A 26,718-nucleotide genomic window follows, 5' to 3' on the forward strand; every position below is an offset into this window, starting at 1 on the left:
TCTGCCTTCCCACCCTATTGTCCAGATAATTACGGCCTCACTTCTTCAAGGGCATGCGAATAACGGAATGCAAACTACAGAAAAAAAAAAGGAAAACCTCTACGTAACGATTTTCCAAGTTATTTCACTGTATAACCTAAAAATCGGCGTTAAGTATGAGTGCTTTTTGATGACCTGTTGAGTTTTGTCACCGCGAAATTTACATGCAACTTCTTTATTGTCATTTTCATGCTGCGAGCGAAGTACAGTACATACACTTATTATAAGGTTCACGTTTCTACTTTTAAATCTCGCAACAGCCTTTTGAAACCCGAACGCCTATGGGCATCTACCGTGACTAATGGGAAATCCGGTCCCATGATCTTGTGATTTACTAAAAATAACTCTCTATTAAGCTAAGTTATTTCGAATACCTTGTATAAAGGTGCTAAGGTCGCAATACAGTTGCAATATTCTTAGAATTAAGCGTTTTTCCTGAAGTCTGCAAAGTGGTCATCCTGAGCATCCGAGCCTCTTCAGGGAATGTCTGATTGTATTCTGAGCACCAAAGTTGCTCGTGTAACGTAATTATCTTTCATTTATGATTAAACTCTGAAGAAAAATCTAGTAAACTAAGAACAGATGGGACAAGGAAGTGTTTTGGCGCTCTTTGGCCCCTCTCTACGAGTTTATCTCAGCGTAATCGCGCTGAAGCACTTAAAAATCATTTCTTTGTGCAATGTAACGAAATACTGGCAACTTTTCATAACATGATACCATTTACATTCCAAAAGGCATTTTATGAGTCACGTGCTCCTTCTATTCATATCTTAAATGTCAGTAGATTGTCTGACCGTAAGCAGCTGTTGTATCCATCACAACTGAAAAACCCCTTAACCAATAGAAACAATTTTAATGTCATAAAGTCGAAGTATTCGACATATTCATATGACGAACGTATTTCATTTTCAGAACGATTCGATTCAGGAAACGGAAGTTGTTATAAGTATTTTTGTTTCTCGTTCGTGTCGCGTCGCATCGCATCGCATCGGTAGCGCCGCGTCGCGTCACGTCTACAGAATTTTTCCTACTTTCTATTAAATTTTTAAAATTATATTAATTGTTATTCAGTAAATATAAAAAAATGCACGTGTATTAATAAAATACTTAATTTTAATTCCGAAATAACATTTTGCTCTATTCTGAAAGTGACGGGTCGATCGCGATCTACAGATTGAGAGCAGTATTACAAATTCTTTGCGGTTTTTGTTTAAACTTTTCACAATTTTAATGAAAACAAAAATTAATTACTTATTTCAAGCTTTGTTTAAAATACAGAAATACTTAATTTTATAAATTGGTTGATACAAAATGTTTGAAAACTTTGTAAAATTGTCTTATTATACCAACCTTGTACGGGCTTGTACGTCGTACAGAAAAATATTTTTAATCGTCGTTAGATGGAAAATGCTTCTATAAAACATTAAAGAAATTAATTTTGATAGAAGATTTGTGATATTTATATGCAGATTTCTAATAGATAAGTTTATATTATATGTAAATTTATGGCATCACTAACGTTTAAGATATGCAGTTACGTTTATATGTTGTTACCAAAATCGGTGATGCGTTATTGATTTAGAGTCGTTTTTATCTTAATGTTGTTACAGTTAAGGACTTCTTTTTTTTTCTTTCCTAGAATCTTTATCCTTAATGGGAATTACATTCTTAGTGAAAGTTAGTGCAGACATTCTGCCAGAAAATCTAGTTTTGGTTTGGAGTAAGTAAATTGATTTACCTTCCAATTGTTTTTTCCTTTTTTTCCTTTTTTAGGTAACTATAAAAGGATTTTCTGCATATTTTCTACATTTAACATAAATTTTTAATATTTTTTAAAGCATTCTCTATCTAAGGACGGTTGAAAACATTCTTCTTACATCGAGATGATGATCGTAAGAGGTTGAATAACTTATCTGAATTTATGAATATTTTTTTAATTTCGAAATTATTATAGAATAAAATTACATTCATAAATGTTTCGAAACGTATTTAGAATGATTGCATTTAATTTTTCGCTTATAAAATTACAAAATTTTTACATATAAACTGGAAATAAATCATTACCCGGTTTCCAATCTGTAGATCACGATCGACAGAAAGTAAAATTTAACACAAGATGGCGACTTAACCGCCTACTTGTTGCCAAATTGCTTAATATATTATTAATTAATTAGACGTAATGTAGCCCAATAAGAATTCGGCTGTTCGTTTGATTTGTAAAAGTTTATCGGATATGTTATTGTATATAATTAAAATTATTTTTAAGAATAAGATAGAGATTAAATTCTTCTTGTTTTTAAGCTGTAAGTTATCTTTTATTTGGAATAAATTGTTAATTTTTCGAACAATCCAATTGATGGAACAAAAGTTATAAGCGTTTTCATCTCTCCTGCACGTTGCGTCGCGCCGCGCCCCGTCGCTTCGCGTTTATCTCATTTAATTTTCTCTTTCACACATACTTTTAAAGTATTTATAATAGGTTCTGTCCACGCTTCTGGATACTGAGTTTAACAATTATTTATTGTCTATAATATTATTTCATTTTTCCTATTTTACATGTATATTTACACACGTCGCGCCATGTTATTTCCATCATGGCGACGGGTATACGGTGAAGCCTTAAAACTTCTCGTCAGTATATTTAAATTACGAGAGTACCTTTCTTTATCGCAACTAACTGAAAATTTATAACTAAACAACAAATCGAACTTTACATATACAATTTTATCTCTTAAAATGTATCATATTTGGATGATTTAATGTTCCCCCTCAAGTCGACGCGGCGCGTTGGCGCGTCGTTTTTCAGCGCGGCGCATATTAATTAAACAATAACCATTTCGTTTTAAAATAGCAAACAAAAATAAACACAAAGTAAAAGAAAACTTGTGTCATTTGTGAGTATTTTCGTTTATGTTTTAAACAAAGTTTCGTTTTGATAATATATAATATAAATAAATTCAAAATGTTTTCGTTATAGCGCGGCGCGACAAGGCGTCAATACTTTAAAAATAATCTTCAACAGCTTATTTTATAAAATGTTTCTGTCGGAGGAATATTTTCACTTATATTCGTTCTGATTTCGCGTTATTTATCTTCAAAACTTTGATTATTTTTTTAAAAATTTCGATCGTTTTGTTTAGTGTCGATCGGGCGCGGCGCGACACGCGCCCCGCTCTATCAACGTTCATTTCTACTTTGACCACGGATACATACTCCACTAGGCAGTATATAACTTATGTATTTAACTGCATTTCCAAACGTTGAATAATTAATAAATATAGCGTAAAGGACAGATACGGCATTTATTACTTTTATATTTGTTATAAAACTGCAGAAAATCGACGAAAATTGTACCGTTTTAAACGTAGATTTATTAAAATTTTTAATGAAAAATAAAAAACGAAGCTAAAATGGAATACTTCTAAATGTTTTTCTCGATAAATATTGATAAAGAGTTTTAAAAAAAAGAAACTTTTTCAAGCTTGATTTAAGCTGAAATCCGATCGAGTCTGAAAAGAAAAATTTTCCATCAGTTTTTTTTGGTATGCCAAAAATATCTAATAGTATTTTTTGTGGCGGGATTAAATAAATTGCACCAAAAAAAGAGAAAAATATTCGAGAAATATCATTTCAATATTTATTTTTACAACACTTATCGCTTGTAAGAATCATCCAGAGCCGTAGCAGCGGCTATAAGACAAATACGTGCACAAATTTGCATAATTAATAGCTCAAAATGGCTGGATATTAGTCCAAAATTTTTCCGAATTTTAATCATTTTCTTTGATTTAATCTGAAAAACTCTATTTTCTATTAGTACGCCTCGTTATCCGCAGGTTTAATGGACATAAATTTTCTTATCTCACTTATCTTTAGGTTCTTGCCATATGTTTATGCATAAATTACCCAATTAGCGGCTCAAAATTTGCCTAAATTTTAATTATTTTCTCCAATTTAATCGGTAAAGTCTTCATTTTTCATTCGTGGTTCAGTTGTCTACGGGTTTCGTGCCATGAATTTTATTATTTAATTCATAAAATAAATAGAACTTAATCCTCCTCCATACGGTGTCGATTGTATTTTTATATAAAATTAGATAAATTTTGTTAATGGGAGGTTCTATATTATTTTAAAATCATTTAAAACATGATTTAAATTCGTGTAAACCATATTTTAAATTTTAAAAAGTAAAATCAAATTTTATTTTTTATAAAAAAAAAACTCTCTACTCGCCACTAGAGGGATCGCGATCAAATTACGTAATTTCCGGCTTACGGGATACCGTTTCCTGCACTTACCTCATTAGCGAGTTTGAAATTGTAAATTGACTAATTAATTACAATTAAACTTTAATTTGCCTTTATTAAATTGAACGAAAAGTATTATGGAGAATGCAAATATTGATTTCATGGAAATTTATTGATTAATCTCGGTATATTTTCCATTTTTAAATGATTTTTTTACGCCTCTCATAGGGTTAGATGACGAAGGAAACTGTTAGTTGAGTGGCTCCATCTGTATCCAGTTAAAAGAAACGATCAAAATCTCACTCTGGTTTTTCAAGGCGACTTTTCGGGTGCAAGGTTTTTTGGTTGCATCTTGATAAAACCGTTATAAAACTGAAAATTATAAGTGGAACGGGTACAAAACCTTCGTGACACCGTCCTGGATCGCGTACTAACGTGGAATTCGGAAATTTTTTCATCTAAACCATTAATTTGAAAGCCGAAACCGCTTCCTGGGTGGGACCACTAAGCGAGCATCTCATTCGGGCAGAATTTGAGGACTTATTTCTAAACTAGAACTTCCCAAAGGGAATAATACTTACACGAAATCATTTCTCTGGATGCGATGTGGAATCTAAAGTTTAATCTTCAGCCAACAGCTGTGAGTGAAGGATGGCTTTGATTGACTTCATATTTATTCTCGGGATGTCGAGGTGAGATGCTGGAGCGAATTGCCGCCATAATTTTAGAAATAATCTTCTAATTTGGCTTTTTTTTCTTAATAAATTTCTCGTGGTTATTGTGATTTTTGCAAAGAAGCTTAATTAAATCGACGTTGATTTGCGGCTTTTGGTCGTTCTTACTTGACTTTTGACGCTAGCCTTAGAAGGTTGCTTCGCTAGCAAAAACGGAGGAAAATCGGGGTTTTCGGGCATCCTCTTTTTCTCGGACGCCTCCTATATTTTAGCTTTGTGTTCAGTGTCCAGGATATGTTTTTAAATTATCCCGTATACTAATTTTCGCGAAGAATTTCTAAAGTTTGTTGGAGGTGGCGTGTTAATTACAATTAAAAATAAAATTTCTTTATTACCGACGCAAATTACACCAGTATTTGCTAACGGATTTACCGAAAATGGCGTGTCCTACATTTTTTCCTAATGTCCTACATTTGGGGTAAAGGTTTCTATATATTTTTTTCATTCATGGTTATTCAGTCATTCTAGAAAAGATGCCAAAAATATAGATAAATTTAAAATTTTTATGATAAAAATATAAATTCTCATATTCCATGTCACATTCATTCTCATTCTCAGGTGGCGCTGACGACAAACAATTGTCGTCAGCGCCACCTGAGAAAAAGTAATCCTAGCGCCACCTGAGAGAGTTTTTTTTTTACTCTGACCGCCGCTCTGTTAATTAATCGGTGTCTTTCTCAATTTTCTTTGGTCGCTTTAATTAAATTCATAAAATTTATAACTTCTAGTTACTCTTAAAGGAAATATTCAACTAAAACTTTAATAAAATCATATTTAAAAATAAAATTATTTTAAATGTCGTGTGGTAGAATCGAAGCTGTACTTACACAAGTTAATTCCCTCTCTTACCCCGCCATTTTAATGGCAAATTACCTCAAACTACGAATAAGTGGCACGATTTGCACTTTAACTAGCGAAAGACATAACCTTAATTGATAGATGCCTAACTCGATTTGAAAACTTACAGCAAAAAAGGGAGTAAGAATAAGATTTTAAGCAATCCAGACACGTCAAATGAAAGTAAAGCTTCCTTCTTATCGCTAGTAAGAGGTCATTACAAGTTATTTATTGATAGAAAGTATAGGTCACGGTTACTACGTGTTATATTAATAGCATTAATAAGGCAACTGGTAGCAATTGAAGCGGTCACTAGCACTAAACGACCTCGTGTAGATCCAGATATAAACTGCCACGAGTTTACCTTCTATCGCCGTTTTATCCTATGCCATTAAGGTTTTTTGGGTGGTGTTAAGAAATTCGATGTCCAGGTCATTAATTAACGGAGTGACATATCTTTCGTTAAAGAGGAAGTTTTTAAGATGATGAGAAAAGGTCATTTGAACACTTTGGAGAACGTTGCACCGCTGGCAACGGCACAAAGGTCGATAGTTGAATTATTATTTTTGCTGTTTTTAATTAGTGTAGCAGTAGTAGTTGAAGGAACTCGGTCGTAGACTCTACCCCCACGTTTGTGTTTAATTAATTATGGTCTTTGTCTATTGTTATACATTGTTATCTCTTTTTTTTTCCTTGTATCCCCGGAGGACCGATCCTCTGTGGGGAGGCCAGAGACAGACGGATCGTGTTTCTGTGCTCCTTCTTCTTCCTCCCTATCGGTTTTTGGTCTGGTTTTTGTCACGTGTACCCTGCACCCCACCCGAACGTGTGGTGCCAGATCACTATAAGGTACCACGCTGGTTAGTTAGTGAAGTTTGATTGTAGACAGAGAAATCGGAGCGCGCTTATCTTTTTCTTACTCGGTAACGTCGAATAAACTGTCACCCTCTTAAATTAACAGTCATTTGGCAAAGTTTCTAACAGAAACTCGATATTTGGGTGGTCCTTTCTGGCAGTTTTCCTTCTAATCGTGGCGAAAGATGCGAAAAAGCGCACACACCCCCGAAAAAACGGTTAAATATCTTAATCAAAAAAATGCAATCCCTTCAAAGGTTACAGCAGGGGAGAGCACTCTAGCGTAATTACACCACAGGAGGCGTTAGAAAGAGGGAACTTACACCAATCTTAGCGCTGTACCAGGGTAAAGTTGTATCACGGGATCATTTTTCATAAAGAACGAACTGCTCCACCCTTGTTCTTTGTGACATGTTATATGACAATTTGTACTTTGTATCGGATTTCTTCATTTTCTTTAACTTTCGACTCTGCAGATTTTATCTCGCACGCAATCCAGCGTATAAAGTTACTCTTCAGGAACCGAAATTGCTCTGCCACGAATAGAGAAAAAAAACACCATAAACTTTCTTAAGAACCTTCCATGCGGGTGGGGTCGAGCTTCGTACAATGAGCTCCAGTCTTTGTTTGGTGACAGTTTATGTTTAAGTATGACAAATTTCCGAAACTGGAATCTGTCAGGATTTAGTTTTACTCAATAAGGATCGAGGATTTCCGCGTTAAGTCACGTTTGCAGTAGCGGTGTGGCACCCACTGCCCAGTTTCTAAGCTCCAAATCAGAAGTAAAGACAATTTTTCGGTTTGTAAAGCTAATTTATCACACTAGACAAGTTTTTCTTTAGTAGGATTTCGTCTAATTTTAGTAGGATTTAGTAAGATTTGTTCTATTTAATGAAAATTCCATAAACGTGACAATGCTCTGCTTACTTGATTTTCCGGTTTAGGTAACGTTATTCATAGGTGAGAGTTGGTTCCTGTTATTTTTTTGGCACGTTATTTTCTTAGTAAACATGAATAAAGTTTCTATAATAATAACTTTGATGCGAAACTGGAAATTACTTTCCAAACTACTGAAATGAAAACGTAAATTTGTTTTTCTTTTTTTTTTGTAGTCGTTGCAGGAGAGAAAAATCATATTTTTCTTTCGTATTCTTTCTTTCTTGTTTTTATTTCTGGTTGAAGAAGTGTTGACGACTACTTTATTTTCGATTTACTGTACTTCTAACCGCTGCTCATAAAATTTTTATATGTGAATATGACTTTTATATGTTCGATGTATGTAATTTTCAAAGTTTCTTTATAGTTGTAATTGCTCTTGCTGGATGTTGTTGAGAGGGTGGGGGTTCTTATTCTTGTTACACGCTATTAGAGGTGTTTTCGGTTATTAGGTTTTCTATAGAAATGCGTTCTTGTTAGCTGCTGATGGGGAGTGCGCTCTTGTTAGATGCTACAGAGGAGTGCGCCTTGTTAGTTGCTGCTGGGAAGTGCGATCTTGTTAGCTGCCGATGGGAGTGCGCTCTTGTTAGATGCTGCAGGGAGTGCGCTCTTGTTAGTTGCTGCTGGGAAGTGCGATCTTGTTAGCTGCCGATGGGGAGTGCGCTCTTGTTAGATGCTACAGAGGAGTGCGCCTTGTTAGTTGCTGCTGGGAAGTGCGATCTTGTTAGCTGCTGATGGGAGTGCGCTCTTGTTAGATGCTGATGGGGAGTGCGCTCTTGTTAGATGCTACAGAGGAGTGCGTCTTGTTAGTTGCTGCTGGGAAGTGCAATCTTGTTAGCTGCCGATGGGGAGTGCGCTCTTGTTAGATGCTACAGAGGAGTGCGCCTTGTTAGTTGCTGCTGGGAAGTGCGATCTTGTTAGCTGCCGATGGGGAGTGCGCTCTTGTTAGATGCTACAGAGGAGTGCGCTCTTGTTAGTTGCTGCTGGGAAGTGCGATCTTGTAAAAATGTACACTTTTGTTAGATGCTGTTGAGGAATATACAATTTTTAGGTGATAATTTATCAATAAGTGAGACGATCTATTCACTCTTCAAATCCATACCATGTCACTTACAAATAACTGAGAATTTAGAATCTGTTTCATGTTATTTCTAAGGATTACTTTATAGACTTTATAATTATTTTACAATTTTTTGCGACTCAAAACGTAAATAAATAAGTAATAAAGTTTGTTTTGAGTCGCGACAAATTGCAGACTGGCAACATTGTAAACCAAAATGACAATAAGACGTAGCGTTAAATCATCTACAATTGAGGTTCAGTTTCTAAAAAAAGAAACTGAATTTTTATTTTTAAAAAGCAATGTATATTGAGGGATAGGAAGAAAAGGAAAGCAGTAAATCTTCTAAACTGGGAATAGGAATATCCTCATTTATCTGTTAGATAATTCCCTGGTGTAGACCTCTGTAACATCAGGATTTCATCTTTTGATAAAGCGAATGATAGACGAGAACGATATCCTCCCGTAATGACTGTCAAGCTCTGTTTTTCTTCTAGGAATTTTAAGCCTTTGCTAAAGGTTAACCACGCGATCGTGTTTCCTAAAACTGCAGGACGTTGCCCCCTTTCGAATTATTTGAAAGCTTGTCGTTAATCGGGACAATTCTGGGAAAGGAATAGGATCCATCTTCTACTCTAGCAATAAATATGGCTGTCATTTCCGAATCGATAGCTTCGTTGATGATCAGAGAGCGCATCACTCTGTTTTCCTTGATAGATGAACTTTGAAAATTGGATGCTCCTGCTATGTTCGATTCATCCTGAGAATCCTGAAGAGACATATCTATATTAAATCTATGGTATTCTGTACACATCTACGCGTGTTCATTACAGGGAATGTCCTATAAGAAATGGCTTCACTTTCTGTTCAGGAATCATGTTCGAATTTCTCAAACCATGGTTCAAAGATATTGTTGGAATTAGAGTGGAACCCTGGCTGTAAAATTGGGTAGGTGCTAGAAGGGTTGAGGTAGAGTTTTGATAGTAAAGTAGTTGTGAGGTGGATTTGGAACCTCATTATGCGAGGGGTTGAATCTTACATTCACAAATATACAAAGAACGTATTCAATAAGTACGCAGCTGTACATTTAGACAAGTATTGGTCCAATTCTTTATTCGAGTCTAAGATACTTTCTCTTAAAAACATGGTTAAAACGGTTCTGTACATTCATGTTGACAAAATACATCTTTTGAGGGAACGAGGAAAAACAAGAGCATCGAGAAGGGAACGTACACGTACACAACTGAAAAGAGAAGCATCGTACAAAAATACTTATGGCCAATACAAACGAGCTCGGGATGGATACCACGCTCGTCACGCGTGACGGGATGCCAGACACGCACGTGTGGGGCGGAAAATCGTCATTCGACGCGGAACGTAGATATATATATGTATATATATATTTATGTTTGTGTGTGTGTGTCTGTGTATAATCATTGGCACGACCGGATCCTTGGACCCATTTCGGACACACGTACACACGTTCTCGAACGGAAATATGCGGAAGTTGAACGTACTTCCGGATATTGGCACGGAATCGATGATGCTGCGACGGAAGTTCGGCGGAATCTTCGACATTTTTGGAAGATCGAAACCAATAAAATAAACGAATACGAACTGCAAAAACACGGAGGAACTCTCGGGCATTCAGGTAGTTAACCTCTTCAATTCTCGAGGATGTTGCGCGTCTTTTCGTACGTACATGGGATTTTCGAAGGTGGAGAACTTTCTACCAAAACGCATTCGTACCGGGTAACGCTTTCGATAAATCAGCAAAACCACCAATACTACGAAAGCTATCAGCAATGGTCCGGCCACCCCGGCTATGATGACGATCATTGTTAAGCTGAACTCTACACCATCCCCGTCTTCGGATCCTCCTACTTCTTCACCTTCCACTTGTGTTGTCTTCTTCCCCATATCGTCTTGGGTTGGTCCCATTTCCGGTCTCTGATGCTCTCGTGGTTTGCTTGGCTCCTTAGGTATAATCTGTTGTAGGTGAGGCTCGGATTTTGGCTGAAAATAAGAGTAAATTCATTAATTTCTCCTTTGCTTCTGGAGGAATTAACCCCAAATCCCTGAAGGATATCTACAATTAGGTTTTTGAAGTCAAATCTTGAAGGATTTAACTCTAAAAGTCTATAATAGGGTCATCCTTCTGGATCAGGGTTCTGCCTCTACAACAGGACATTAAGAAATTGCACCCCTTTGCAATGTTTTTAACTTTCTAAAATGCAATTCTGCTATGATCTAATCAAGTAAATGTATGCAATTTTTTATACTATTACACATATTTACCGCAACAACCACAGGATCATACTTGCTGTTTCATAAGATTCAAAAATACAGCATGGCTAAGAACGTTCGGAATGTGTTATTGCGTAAAAGTGTGATATCATCTCACATTTAGTGATATTAGAGACAGACAAGTCACGAAATGACGTATAAGCTATGGGAGAAGATTATATAATATATACGAAGACTATCATATAAGAAATCACATCACAAAAGTGAATTACGCATGTTCTTATTACAGAGCTTCTCAACTTCCTTTCATTTACTTAAATAAGACGTAGAAAGGGAGATCGCGATCCACAGATTGGTAAGTTACAGCGTTATCAACTTTAAGCGAGATGTTCGAGCGATTCCTCTTGGTCATAACTCGTAAAAATGTTAAGAAAAATTTAAATTATAATTATTTTTATATTAAAACTAACATTTTTATTACTTAAAAAGCTTTAAATTCGTATTTATTTCGATTAAAACGTCAACAAATCGTACATCATAGCGAAGAATTGGATACTTGATAATTTTATGGAGTTTGTGGCTCAGTTTTTCCTCGTCTTTAATAAGTATATTAAGGCATAATTAAGGAAGAAAACTAGAGCTTTGACCATCTTTCTTGCAAGTCTTGAAGCAAAATTCTTCTCTCTCAGGTTATTTTATTATTATTCCTCATCTTCTTTTTTGTGGTTTAGTGATTTACACCTTCATAAAATGGCTCTTCCTATGGACGGAAGCGGGGATTGAGGTTTGATCGGAATAACTTTTCCAAAAATTATTCGCCATTTAAATTCTCCCGGGATTCTCGAGGATGCTGGAAGAAATTGTGAGAAGCAAAAGACTATTTTGTACACTCGTAAACGGCGACCAGAGAAGAATACAAAATACTTCTTTCTCTTAAATTCGAGTGCGGTTCAGGGGGATAAAGCAGGAATTGTTGCAATTTGAAATGCTACAAAATAACTGATGAGAAACAGAGTTATATAAGCACCCTCGAGTAACAAGGTAATTGGAGTTCGCTGCAACAGATCCATAAATTAAACGAGAATTTTTTTTGTTTATTTTTTTGCTGTTATTTTAACAAGAAAATGAAATCGGGGAGTGATGCTGGTGCAGAAATATTGATCCGGTTTTTAAAAGAAATCCACATTTATGCAACATCATCCCGAAGATTTTGTGAAGAATTGCCCCCTTTTAAAGAATGCGTGAAAAGCCGTGTAATTGCAATTAAAAAGTTGCAAATTCATCATAAACTTGCACGTTTACTCGCAGTTATACAGATAGAAATTGTTGCATATTTCTTAAAGTTCTTGCAAATATTTCGAAGAAGAAATTAGCTGCAACGATAAATATTGAAGAAGATAATTAATGTAAACTGTTGCAAATAGTAGAATATTAAATATGAGGCTAGAAGGAAGTTTATTTTGCTAGAAAATAACGCAAAAAATGGAGTAAAGTGTTGTTGCAACCAAATATACCAATGCAGTTGAATACAGTTCTAGAATCTAGAACTATAAAAAAAAACTTAACCACACGACAAATTCCATAAAAAAACACAACAAAATAGACGAAAATTGTTGCAAATAATGAATTCTAAGAGAGAATAACAATAAAAATTCTCTTGGAATCGAAAAAACTCGTATATAATAGCGTTAATTCCGCATAACATAAAGTCATTTTTATGGGTTCACGTATTGAAACGTGTCATAAATTATTTTTTTTTATTCTAAACTTCTTTTATCTGTAAATATTATCATTATATATAATAAAAGTACACATAATCCTCTATAAAACTTAATTTTTTCGAGTTAAAATAGAGAAAAAATCGATACTTTTTCCCCCTCTTCCAAATCTTCCATAGAGTAGTTAAAGTGCAGATTAAAGAGTAGGGAGTTGCAACAACCAACGAAAAATATCGATCCTCCATTGTGCCTTCTGCCAGATTTTGATGGATGGAACCGATTGTTATCGATAATCCTCATTGTGCAACTCTATTTACCGTGCGATTTCCTTGTTGACTAGGAAGTTCCGTGCTAAAGTTAAACAGAATTTCTAGACATTGCACCGAAACATTTCACTGTTTACAGTTTCTACAGGGCAAACACAATTTCGTAAAATATGGGAAACAAACGATCTGTTTGAAAATTTTTTATTATTATTTGTAGAGCTCGACTTTCTCTACTTTAACCCAATTTTGTTTCTCCAATTTGGAATTTTTCTCATGATTAGTCAATGAGGATAAGCTTTGTTTACTTAGCAGATCGGTTCTTTTGTTAGAGTAAACTTGGTTCCTCCCAGATCCATGTGTCTGGAATTCAGATTTTTTTTTCCTCTCTCTCTTTGATTTGTCCGGCAACATTAGTGCACACTTTTTATTTGCTTACACACGTTTGGCAACACTTTTTTGCCTCCGTGACATGTTTTTCTTTACTTGTGCGGCCATCTTTTGCTGTCTTGGCACGTTGTTTATGGTAGGATCTCTTTTTTTTACAGAGGAACACGTAACCGAATCGATGTTCTAACTTTAAAATATGAGGGGAAAAAACATTCTGTAGATGTTTGTTGAGCTGTAAATCTGTTATGCGAACCGATTAACTAGAATGGAGCCATTTTGATTCCCAGAAGATCCATTTTGATGATGTCGATAAGTCAACAAAGCTGCTCTTCTGTTACACGATGGTGACGGAAAGTTTTAAAATCTCTCTTGCTAATCAAATAAATTGTGAAATAAATCATGAGACAGTTCGTTTATAAGTTAGAAATGCTATCCAGCATTTACACGCTTAAAAAGAACCCATTAAATTCAATGGCAGGTGCTTCAGAGGAATTTCATTCCTTAGAAAAAATTCCTGTCTAAATTTGAATCCAAAGAAAAAAAGGAGAGAGCAGCTTTATCTTCAGAGGGATCAGGATGAATCTGGTACTGCACCATTTATAGATTCATTGTGCATTTAGTTTATATAGATGTTCTATAGTATCAATAAAATTGCGTGAAATACAACGAGATGTTTGAATCGTGTCTCTAAAGCTCCTTGATGTGTAAACAGAGAAGTTTCCATTCAAAAAAACCTTGTTTAAAAATAAATAAATCGTCGTCAATGGAGGGAATGGTGACGATGTTTAAATTCAGTTTGTGAACAAAAGTAGAATACAATAAAACGGACGACAACTCAGACAGACTTTTGTATTATTGACCAATTGTATTTTGACAATGACCTTATCGTAATGCGACATCAATAAAAAGAATAATTTTTTCGACATTTTGTATAAAAAATATCATTTCTTCGCTTCGTGGCTCGAATTATTCTCGATTTTCAGTTACGTTTAACGGCAAACAAACGTAACTCTCGTTACGTTAAATACTATAGAAACCATTAGGAAAATACGTTACACCAATTTCGCTTCTCTATTTTGGTTCGTGTACTGAATTTTTATTTTTTAAACTGCAACGACCTCGAATTTTAACAGCACTTGATATTTTTCCAGGAACAACAAAGCAGTCACAGAATAGTAAACACTACGTCACATTTTTTTTATTTATTTATATTCGTTTATGTAGACAGCTACGGTCTATCGACCGTCGTGAGTTCACTTGGCAGCTCCACACCCAACCTAGCCATAATTTTCTGAGTTCCAATTTAGAACATTAATCGAGTCACATCATCAATGTAACTTGAAATTATTGTTTTATGATACAGACTACACCCTTTGGCTGCTTTACAGTCGACAATGTTAGCTAACAGTTAAACGTTACGATACATCTACACGATATTCTCGTGTTTCCTGTATTTGTATAAGCCACTTTAGCTGTTGTTTACTCGTAATAGCCAGTCTTGGATGGGTAGATCCAGTGTTACGTTATCCGTAAACAATGCAACAGGTAGAGGGGGAGGATAAACAGGTATTAAACTAAATATACTGATAGAATTCGAGTCGAATCTTGCGACAACAGTCGTAAGAAATGTCTTTTTTTAGACCTCAATGCAGCTGCGATTTCGAAACCACCTGTCAAGGGGGGGAGAATGGAAGGAGAATGAGTCATCAACCCGGGTCAACTAACTGCGCCGCTTGTTTGTGTCCCAAGAGCTATAAGAGGGGTGGAAAACCAGGCCGATCCGCTCGACATCGCTTACGGTCGGGGGTTGTGAACCTGCATAACCAGTATCGCCTTCGGGAGTGCGCCGAGTCGGCAGTCGTTTATCCGAACAATTGCAGCTTCCCGGAATATCGCAGGGGGGCACGCATCCTACGTAACAAAGGAACACGATTCAGGCAACTTCGCTACAATTTTTTGCGCGACACGAGGAAAATCGGGTGTTTTTTAGGGTGTTCACGCGGTTACGAAACTTGCGACTCGTTCGTTCTGGTGTTATAAATATAATCGGGGGGGTGTACGAAAAACGAGTAAAATGAGTACTTACCCCACTTTTCCCTTCTGTTAGTGGCTTTTCTGGGGTCTTGTCGATCATGTCTTGAGTGTTATGAACGGGGGTACCCTTCGGTAGGATGGCAGGAGGCTTGGTGGGAGATTTGACACTGGGTACGAGTTTATACTTCTTTTTGGGCGCCGTTGTAGGCTTGGAAGGGGGAGGGGTCTCGGTGAAGTTGGAAGTGACCGTATCACTGCGATTAGAAACAGTCAGTAGAGTCTCGAACGGGGCAGAAACCGGACCCTCGCAAGTGGGCCTGGCCAGCACTCCAGTGTCCACTGGACAGACACTCAGCGTGTGACTCTCCCACCAGAATGTATCCGCTGGAGCATCTAAAGGAGATGATCGATCCCACGGTCAAACCGTAAGCCACCACTTCGCCATTGGCGGGAGAACCGGGATCGGGACAAGAGCTCTCGACTGCAGAGTATTCCAGATAGAAGCCAACTTTGCCTCCCTCCCTCTTCTCCTGGGCACTTGAGTACTGGACGATGAGTTTCTTGGATCGAGTGGTGAAGTTGAACGGTTGTCCGGCGTCGTGGCTAGGGACGATAGGGTTGGACGTCGAGCCATCATACAGTGCCACGCGCGTGGACCTTTCGAGTTTGTCTCCACTCGGGTTTCTGAGGTAGGTGAGTATGGCTCGTATGTGCCCCGATTTAGTCTCAATCTCCCACAGGCAGGGGGTGGGAGGAAGCAGGATGCGGATGGGATAACCTGGATGGGCTATGGCGCCCGCTCCCGCTTCCCTTCGTATGGTACCTTTGCTGCAATTACGGATGATGCATTTTGGGGGTGGTACGTTCCAATCCGGCACGGGATTCTCTTCCAGTACGGTGCAGGTAGCGTTGGCATCTCCTACTAGATCATAGGGGGGGTTGCAGTGGTAGGTAATTTCCTGGTGAAGCTTCCATCCCTTATCGATGACGTATCCGTTATCCGGCGCTTTGGGTTTATCGCAGCGATAAGGATCGAACGACTTGAATCTGACTTGGAAGGATCCGACGGTCTGAGAGGAGAGGACGAAATCCCCCTCCAAAGAGACGTTATCCACCGAGAAGGGTCGGACGAGGGAGACGAACGTCACCTTGAGTTTCTTGCCCCCTATCATCTCCCTCAAACACTGGACGCAGTTACGTGGAATGTCGTATCGTTGTTCGTCGACGTACAACTGGAGCGATGACGTCCTGACGTTTATAGATGGCAACTGCACGCTGTCCACTTTGACTAATAATTTGTGACCCGGGGGTGCCGTGTAGGTCCAGGAACAGTTGAGGTCTTCCACGAGCTGACCCGAAAGGTCGGGCAATCTGATGACCCCGGAACGAACGCCGAATCTTATGTCGCCACACTGTTCCAGGGCGGAAGACCAACAGACGGCCATCAAACACAAGCAGATGTGGACGAATGTAGACATGGCGAGTGATACGAAACTACCGATAAACCCCTAAGACATCGACATGCGGCATCTGGAAGAGAAGAGGAGAATCAAACTCGAGCGTGTGGCTCGGAAGGCGGCACCCCATCTTAGAAAGGGATGCCACTCTTCCGTCCGGGGGGTCGCAACTGCATCGAAATCCTCCCAACCTCTAGGGGGTACCGAGAGGGCGAAAGGGGCATAAGAAAATTTAGAAAAAACCCCCTCGGGGCGCCGACTGGCAACACTTACCTCATCGGACGCTACGCCAGAGTTTTAAAGTGTGTCAGAGGAGCCTCCTCCGAAGGAAGACGACGTTGCTTTTGGACGAGGCGGCCGAGCGAGGGGCATTTATGACGCTCTCGACCACCATGGTCGCTCCTCTTCCACCGAAGACGTCATACGGCCGTCCGCCAGTCGAGCATGCGCCGAAACGCAACCTCGAACACAGACCGGACGGGGCGGTGACGTCAGAGACGGTTGGGTGTGACGCCTGGTGTTTCTCGCCTCCGTATCGATCGGAAAAACTCGTTTCGCTCCTCCTCCGTATTACGGAGATTGCCAGAGCATCCATCCCATAATATTCCTCCGGCACCTTCATCCCTCGAAACCCCATTTTCGGGGCTCGACGCCGTCTGCGCGTAACCGCGAGGGGTGTCTGGAGGCTCAACCTTTATCCTCGTTCGAGCGACTCCGATGTTTTCCTCCGGTGCACGTGACCTTGGATGGCGTGGCGAAAGGTTATCGGGTCAAAGGGTTTTTGGGATTTAGTCGTATCTCGACGCACTTTTTTTATTTTCATTATTTACGGCGCGTTCTTTTCTGGTTTTTCTTCTCGTATTCCCTCCCCCTCGACGTGTTCAGTTTCGTTGCTCTCGCATCGCCTACATTTCTTATCGTGTGCTGCAAACCCGCTTGTTTCCTTCTCTGTCCTCGTTATCTACCAGTTTTAACACCAGATTGGTCGTCACCTGCCGCTTTATTATTATGCTGTCTCCAAATGCACCGTTTCCTGCTTTAGAATCGTTTCTTCTCCTATGCTTTATCGCTGGTTCTATCTTTTCTGGTGTATTCTGTCAGAAAATGTGTATAATTATGTTATGCTCCATCGAAAATAAATCTGTTCTCGTATGTTCCCTCGCCGAGTGCTCCATTCCCAAGTGCACCTTTTTCTCTATGCAACATCACCAAGTGCATTTTCTCCTATGCACGCGCCATCACCAAGTGCATGTTTCCTCTCATGCTTCATCCCCAAGTACACCCTTCTCTTTTATGGTGGTGCCTCACCAAGTACTGTACATCCCTCGTTTCTGGTACATATCTACGTACCTCGTTTACATCTTCCGCTTTAATACAGCATCGTGCTGCTGGTACATATCTATGTACCAGCAGCGAGGTACTGTATTGAAGTGGAAGATGTAAACAAGGTACAGTACATACTTGATTTCTCCTTCTTCAGCATCTACGACACATAACTCGTGTTACTTCCCAGTAACACAACATAACATTAAGTGTCGAGTCGATAAACACTCGAGACACGTCGTTCTTTCGCATTACAAACGACTTTTTAAAAAAAAAACTGTTTAGTGTCAAAGGAGGGTGTCGTGTGTCCGTGAAGCAAAGTCTCGCGAGATCCGAGGATCGAATTTCGCCTCTCTCACAATATTTCTGTTACGTTTTTTTTCCCCTCATATAGGCGTAACTTGCCGAGAGTTTTATCTAATGCTTAGCCATAAAAACCGGTACCGAGTGGCCAAGGTCAAAGTTCGTCATCTGGTACGACAATAGCCGAATTGTTTCGTTTTCTGTCCATTTTGTGACGTAGACGCGTGCTGGAAACCGCGGCTTCCATATAATACAGAACTAATGACACCGGGTCGGAGGTCGAGTCTACAGACATTAACTCCTACTTTCGGCTTTGTGTTCGAGTAAAACGGAAGTGACGTTTCACGCCCCTCGTCCAAATTACTATTCCGGACTGGGGAAGGGATCCAAACACGAGAGTCGTCTGCCCCCCCAGCTTTTATGACGTTACAAGTGTGTTTACGCCAAGGAACGATCCAATTTACTAACAAATTGGCTTACGTATTGAGATACGCAAGGCGTAACAATGGCAGAAAATGATGAGGACGAACACTACCAAAAGCGGACGTAATGGCAGCAAATCGCCCCCCTCCGAGTTCGTGTTTAATAATAGAAACGGGGGGTGATAGACAAGATCTTGACGTAAACACTTAAAAACTATTTTTATGTCACTCGTGGAAAAAAGTGACGTACGATCGTGTTGCAAATTTAACAAGCGTCACGACATTCTTCTATAAGGACTGGCCAATTCCCCCCTTCATATAACGTTAATTTGGTATTCTCCCCCTCCATCTATTTTGGTAATTAAATTGTCTATAACCTTACCAAATTAATTGTTGCGTATACACGTGTCATTCCGGAAACTACAGGGGGATCCTTGTAAAAATTGCCACACCTTACAATTACAGAAATGTGGGGGTGACGTTTATTGATTATTCTAAGAAATGCGCCCGTTAAACACGTGACTTAATTATACGTGGGGAATTCGGAACAATGATTTCAGTTACGTTACTGTTTCACATTGTTAAGTTTTCTATATATTTGTTGTAACGTTGAATTAAATAGCCTAACGTAACACAAATGTATTTTCAAAATTCGTTGCGTTGTAGCGTAACTGAAACCGGGGTAATTCGGGACAGAAATCTGTGTTAAATTTAGTATCATATGTCGTTCCTAGTCGACAAAATGGCGCAACCGTTGCCAGGTAAGAGGACGTTTCTAATTTGTGTGCGTAACTTAGGCAGAAAAAGGCGAAGAGTAGGCGATATCTCCGTTACGTTGTCATCAGCGGAGAAGGAGAAAATGCGCTTCATTTTCGTGGAAATTTATACCAAATGCGTTACTCGATATACTAGAGATGCGTTACGCGTAACAAACGAAGATACATCTAAATTTTTTCCATAAATTGCATTTGTTAGAGAAAATTAAAATGTTTCCGCTTTAATAATTCCCGTAGATGAAACTTTGTTACTCTTCCGGTTACGAACCGAGGTAATATTTTGAAAAGACAAATGAATTGTTACGTTTGCTGTTAGAAAACGTAACTATTCGTTTGCCTCGTTAGCTAACGTAACGGTCTCTTTTGTACTTGGTAAAGGTCGTAAGAATTTCTGTTCGTCTCCATTAGAGGACGTAACAATCACCTTTCGTCTTTACCAAGAAATGTAATGATCCTCTTCGACTCTGTCAGAAGACGTAACAATCTTTTGTTTTTACCATAACGTAAAAATTCCTCTTCTTCTCTATGTGAACTTAACAAACCATTTTTGTCTTTACCATAGAACGTAACAATTCGTCTTGACTAAAGAACGTAATACTTCTTTAAACCTTGCTGTAAAACGTAACAAACTCTCTTCGTCTTTACTAGAGAACGTAACAGCCCTTTAGAACTCTGCAAAAAAGCGTAACAATTTACTTCGTATTTGCTAGGAAACATAATCTTTGTTTTTACTAGAAAACCCATCCTTTTAAACTATTCTAGAGAACGTAACAATTCAATTTAATCTTTTTCAGACTGCGTAACAATTGTTTTTAGCTTTAATTATAAAACGTAAAAAGTTTTGTTACGTTTTCTGGCAAAAGCGAATAATCCTTTCGTCATAAAATGCTTTTCTTTCAATTTAACGTAAACGTAACAAAAGTTTTTTTTTGAGTAACTTGATCGATTATTTTATAGCTTTAAGCAAATTTTCGTAGGTAAAGAGAGAACGTTTTTGATAAATAATGAAGTTTCGATCGATAATAAGTTCGTATATTTTTTTAAACGTAACGTAATTCGATAATGCATTTTGTTACGCTTCGTTGAAATTCGTTACATTGTAAATAGATAAGTCAACAAGAAATGTAGCAATTACTTCATTTCTGCTGGAGAAGATAGTGTCATTTCCTCCTTTGCTAGAGAACGTAACGTTCTCTTGCTAGAAAGCGTAACATTTTCCTTCCGTCTCTTCTAGAGAACGCAATAATCGTAACAATTCATTTGTTAATATAGCGGAAGCAAGGTCTTTTCTATAATATGGCCAAAAGCGTAACAATTCTCCTCAATTCTGTAGTTAATTCACAACACGCGAAAGACGAAAAAATTACCCATTTTATAATTATCGAACGGGCAGATGTTACGCCAGGAATATCTACTCGTATATTACGAAAGACTCCAGGTGTAACGAGTGTTGCCCGAGGACAAATTCAACGTAACAAGAGCATAGGGAGAATTTCATACGCGAGTTTAATGATTGTGCTCCACTCGTAACACATCTACTTGTTATTGTGCTTTACAATCGACAACACAATCGACTTTATGACCCAACTACAAACTACCTGAGTAACAAAGCTTCCCTCTCTTCTATATATCCACTAACGTAACATGTTTTGCCTTTTAGTAGGAAAGGTAACAATTTTTCTCCGTTTCTATCGAAAAAGTAGCAATTCTTCCTTCGATTTAACCAACAACGTAACTGTTATTTCTCCAGTTTAAAAATAAACAACCGTAACAATTCTTACCCACTTTATCCAGAAATATAATAACATTTGTTTCTCCGATTAGATCGAAAGCGTAACAAGTTTTCTCCTTGTTTAGTCATAAACGTTACGATTCTCTCTCTCTCGTTTAATCGAAAACGTAACAATTCTTTTCCTAATGTAACAAAAAATATGTAAAAATTCTTCCCTCGATGTAACAAAAGCGTAACTTTAACAAAAAAAAACGTAACAAATCTTTCTTCAGCTTAACAAAACAGGTAACCCGATCGAAAATGTAACGATTTCTTTTCAAATTTGACCGGAAACGTAACCATTTCTATTGAAAACATAACTGAAAGCGTAACGCTTTCCCTTATACGTTTCCGTAACCGAATTTTGACGTTTCAAATTAATTTTCGGCCCCCATTCTTCCCTCGCCACCTTGTCCGTACAAGACAGGTTCGTGACGACATCCAAGGTCTTTTCCATAATTTCCAGGTTGGTTACGCCAGTCCAAACATTAATTAATTAAACGATGTTTTTCAGTGGAGAAAATCGATGGAGAATTTATTCTAGAGAAGAGAATCTCTCTCGTTTTTTCTAGGAGAATTGATGATGAAAAAATTTAATTAGAGATGGAATATAAACTTTCCAACCCGTCAACTAGGATGATGAAGTGACCACAATTTAGAGGATCAGATGATTCTATATCTAAATCTTTTATTTTCGTGTAGATGATGAGACGTTACGTTATTCAATAGGGCAGGTTCAGTTCTATGATGATCCATGATGTTTCAGGCGTGATTGACAAAGCGTAGGTTACGATGATGATGGTGTGGTGCAATTCACGAATCTTTGCATCATCGTCATGCAACTATTATTAATGTAATTCGAAGTCCTTTGATGACAGGTGTATGATGATGAAGAAGATGCGATTCGTGCGCTTTTAATTACAGACGTTAGGGGATGATGTGAGATAATTCGTTAAGTTGTCGTGATGATTCGAAAGATGCAAGTGGATTTCTCGATGATCCAGGCTTATTTGGGCATTAATTTATATCTTATGACTGATGCGGAGAATCTAGTAGGCCCATCTCTATACAGGAACGTGGATCTAGTGGGTCCATCTGTAGAAAGGAGCGTGGATCTAGTGGTCCATCTGTAGAAAGGAGCGTGGATCTAGTAGATTCATCTGTAGAAAGGAGCATGGATCTAGTGGTTCCATCTGTAGAAAGGAGCGTGGATCTAGTAGATCCATCTGTAGAAAGGAGCATGGATCTAGTGGTTCCATCTGTAGAAAGGAGCGTGGATCTAGTAGATCCATCTGTAGAAAGGAGCGTGGATCTAGTGGTTCCATCTGTAGAAAGGAGCATGGATCTAGTAGATCCATCTGTAGAAAGGAGCGTGGATCTAGTGATTCCATCTGTAGAAAGGAGCGTGGATCTAGTAGAGCCATCTGTAGAAAGGAGCGTGGATCTAGTGATTCCATCTGTAGAAAGGAGCATGGATCTAGTAGATTCATCTGTAGAAAGGAGCGTGGATCTAGTGATTCATCTGTAGAAAGGAGCGTGGATCTAGTGATTCCATCTGTAGAAAGGAGCGTGGATCTAGTAGATCCATCTGTAGAAAGGAGCGTGGATCTAGTGATTCCATCTGTAGAAAGGAGCATGGATCTAGTAGATTCCATCTGTAGAAAGGAGCGTGGATCTAGTGATTCCATCTGTAGAAAGGAGCGTGGATCTAGTGATTCCATCTGTAGAAAGGAGCGTGGATCTAGTGATTCCATCTGTAGAAAGGAGCGTGGATCTAGTGATTCCATCTGTAGAAAGGAGCGTGGATCTAGTGGTTTCATCTGTAGAAAGGAGCATGGATCTAGTAGGCTCATAAGATCAACTGTAGATTTTGAATGGTCGTATGTAAGAAAATCTGTGGAATTAAACAGTTGGATGTGTACAGCGTATTGTTACCAGAACACCGTAATTGGATCAATTTGATATTTGGACTGTACAAAATCTATTTTCTCAGTCGATTAACAAGAAAAGGCTCGGGATAAAATTGTTTAAACACAGAAATTATTGTTTTGAAAACAAAGGAGCCATTACATGACGCCAAGTTATTTTCGAACTTTAAATAATTTTAATATGGCGCCAAGTTATTTTCAACACCTATTATTGTTTTTATTGTTATATCGCTTTGGCCTACAGGTTGTTGACCTTTTAAAAACTATTAAAAGGCACTTAAAGATAGACAAATACTCCCGTTAAGCACGATATTTCTTCTCTCTAAACACACCAAAAGAGGCAATAAATGATAAAATGTCTAGTTAAAAGAATTATAACCCCCCTCTGGAAAACTGTACTTGTTTCGCAAGGACTTAGATATGTTACGAGCCTCATCTCTAAATGGCTTTATCGATCCGGACAGACAAACGAACGGATCTCGATATTTAATTAATAATGCTTTGTGGTCGTGAAGAATATCTTGGGTTAAAAATTCGTAACTTTTTTTTAAGTGTTTAAGGTGTAACAGCTCTTCCTCAGCTTTAATCAGAAAACGTAACAGTTCTTCCACAATTTTTAATTAAAAAGCGTAACAATTCTGCCTCCGGTCTAACTGAAAACGTAACAGCTTTTATCTAATCTCAAATGTAATAATATCTTCTCTAGTTTAACCGTGAACGTAACAAACGAATTTTTTTCATTAAATGTAACCGGAAGCGTAACAATTCTCCGATCCCAAATGAAAGTAACCTATTAATTTACGTTTAATAGCCAAACTTTTATTAAATTGTCCTACTTTTTTGTATAATTATTATTATTATTGTTATCCTATGTGATACTTAAAGAGAAAATGACGTAACCGTTTCAGTCAATTCTCGCTTATGACGGCTCATAAAATTCAAATTATTATGTTTAAATCACAATAAACTAATCATAGTTACAAAATTATAACTTTTATTAAGTCGTTTAATTAATTTTAATGTTGTTTACAGTTACGAAATTACGATTAAATGCCGTTTACGGTCTTGCTTGTATATGAACTGCAAATTTACAATACCTATTTGCTTAGAAATAATAGTTCTTATTCACTAAATATGCAACTATAACGCGTAAAGAACGAAAACACGGTGGGGCAACACACCCGCTGGGGCATTTTCACTCATTTTTCTAATCTACAATTAGTTATAGTCCAGGATTTAGGTTTTACTCACTAAATATGCAGTTATAATGCGTATAGAACGAAACACTGGGGCATCACACCCGCTGGGGCGTCTTCACTCACTTTTCTAATCTACAATTTCCAGTTGTGTAGAATTTAGGTTTTATTTACTAAACCCGCGATAATAAGTTGTTTAGATCAAAAAACAAGTGGGGCATCACACCCGCGAAGGAATCTTCACCCAATTTTTCTAGTTTACAATCGCTAATTGTTCAGGATTTAGCGTTTACTCACTTAAATACGCAATAATAATTCATATAGAGCCAAAAACCGGCGGGGCATCCCAACAGTAAGGGCATCTTTACCCACTTATCCTATAGGCCTTTATATTAAATGGAACTTTCGAAAGTAGAGTGATTTAGCGCAACGCTGGGGATTACTTTACCACATTCGGTACCAAATCCGCAATCTCCTGTACCACGCGAATATTAATTTAATTTAGTAAATTGTAAAGAATTATTACTTCAAACGTTACCCATTTACACACGAATTTCCAACCTTAGGGTCTTTGAACCATGCAATACTAAGGGGGATTTCTTTTTTTTTTTTTATCAGATTTAACTTGACACCAGACCCAGATAAGGTTATGTACCATATGTACTCGAACGTCATCTTAATGAACAGAGAGCTCGTGCTTAGAAAAATGTGTGTTCACTGTTTACTAATGCTACTAATGGGTAGGATTCAAGTTACACTTTGTGGTTCGTGTTGTGTTAGTGAAGGAAATTGGGTCAACAGATGATGGTTCCCCCATACGCGGGTCATCAATATTGACAGTTTATTATGTTAAGGACAGAATCGTATTCGATTTTTCCCCAAATTTCGCGGTTGTGAAGCGTTCCGACACCTGGTCGTTGTCACGCACGTTTCTGGTTGTTTCTAAGTAAACGAGGAGCCTGTTTGCACCATTTGTTAAGTTAAAAACTGAAAAGAATGGGCATCTTTCCTCCTTTGGCATCTCTTCCTCTCTGTTTTATAAAACTTATTGCTAATTAATGTTATATAGTATGCACTGCTTATTAAGTACAACGTACCGTAGTAACGGGAGAAATGCCTCACTAAGAAAAGATGCCCCAGTGTACGAACTTAACCGTTTTATAGAAGAAACAAACATAAGTAGCGAGAGTGACATCCACGTTTACTTAAAAGCATTCCTATTCTATCCGCGCCATCTATTAACTTATAGATAGTGGGGCATCTTTCCTCTTCGGTCGTCTCTCCTTTTCTGCCTCAACAAATTATTCATTAATCGTGTTTTGTACAGTTTATACATTATTCATAAGTACAGTACAAGAAACTCTAGTAGTAAGGGGGAAAGATGCCCCAGTACATGGACTAAACTCAAATATATTCTCATTTGATAATTGATTAAAAGTGTAATGTATAACCTTAAGTGAGGATGTTCTATAGTAGAAGTGAACACACACCAGCACGTGAGAGGGAGCATCCTCTCTATATTTAGAAACAGAGGCGTTTCCTACAGGAAACAAGGGAGTCTCTGGAGAAAACAAGATCGAAAGTTGTCAACAATTCAATCCTCTTGTGAACGACAGGATTCACGTTCAAGAATATGAATTCTATTAATAGTAAACACGGAAGAATTAATCACACCAGGCGAGTATGAGTGCCGTCCCCCCCTCCCTTTCTAAGTACTTAAAAAGGAGAAGGCGCGGCAAAATACTTGATAAACTTTTTTCTATAATTACTTTTCTGCAATATATTAATTCGTTTTTCTAGTTTTGCTGCTCCGGTAAAATTTTTCTACTTTAATTTTCGATTTTACAGCAATAAAATAAATAAATGGATTAAATATCGATTTTTATCCGTACTCGGGGTTGTTTGGAGTCGAAAAACTATCAAAACTTCTCCACCCCCTGCACAAGATGGTCGTGTTTTCTATTATAAATGACTTCGGGGGTTTTAATTCCTGGAAGTTCGAGAATTTCATTCCCCATAATCAGGAATTTTTATCACTTTTCTTCAGTTTTTATAATGTATTGGTGGTTAATTCGGTAGAGGAGAAAATCTCTTAAAATTTGGGGGAAGATGCCCCACTCGGGGTGAGACGCCCCAGTGATCTTTATATTTCGTGGATATCTTACTGAATGAAATGAGCCTT

At 37.9% G+C, this 26,718-nt stretch overlaps 2 protein-coding genes across 2 annotated transcripts; one reads left to right on the forward strand and one right to left on the reverse strand.

Moving 5' to 3' along the window:
• Positions 1 to 9,790: 9,790 nt before the first annotated feature.
• LOC136973946 (CUB and sushi domain-containing protein 1-like) lies at positions 9,791 to 17,951 on the reverse strand. The gene is given in 4 exon segments (XM_067268721.1): positions 9,791 to 10,724; positions 15,413 to 15,682; positions 15,684 to 16,890; positions 17,091 to 17,951. Coding segments are annotated over 3 exon segments (1,794 nt in total). The 5' UTR covers positions 16,839 to 16,890; positions 17,091 to 17,951; the 3' UTR covers positions 9,791 to 10,355.
• A 1,656-nt stretch (positions 17,952 to 19,607) lies between these two features.
• Positions 19,608 to 22,940, forward strand: LOC136974321 (uncharacterized). Its single transcript, XM_067269179.1, has 2 exons — positions 19,608 to 19,626; positions 22,459 to 22,940. Exons 1-2 carry the CDS (start codon positions 19,608 to 19,610, stop codon positions 22,938 to 22,940), a joined length of 501 nt encoding a protein of 166 aa, XP_067125280.1.
• The last annotated feature ends 3,778 nt before the right edge of the window (positions 22,941 to 26,718 follow it).

This window comes from Centruroides vittatus, unplaced genomic scaffold, assembly GCF_030686945.1.
Source record: "Centruroides vittatus isolate TY-2023 unplaced genomic scaffold, ASM3068694v2 contig_1078, whole genome shotgun sequence".
Lineage (NCBI taxonomy): Eukaryota > Metazoa > Arthropoda > Arachnida > Scorpiones > Buthidae > Centruroides > Centruroides vittatus.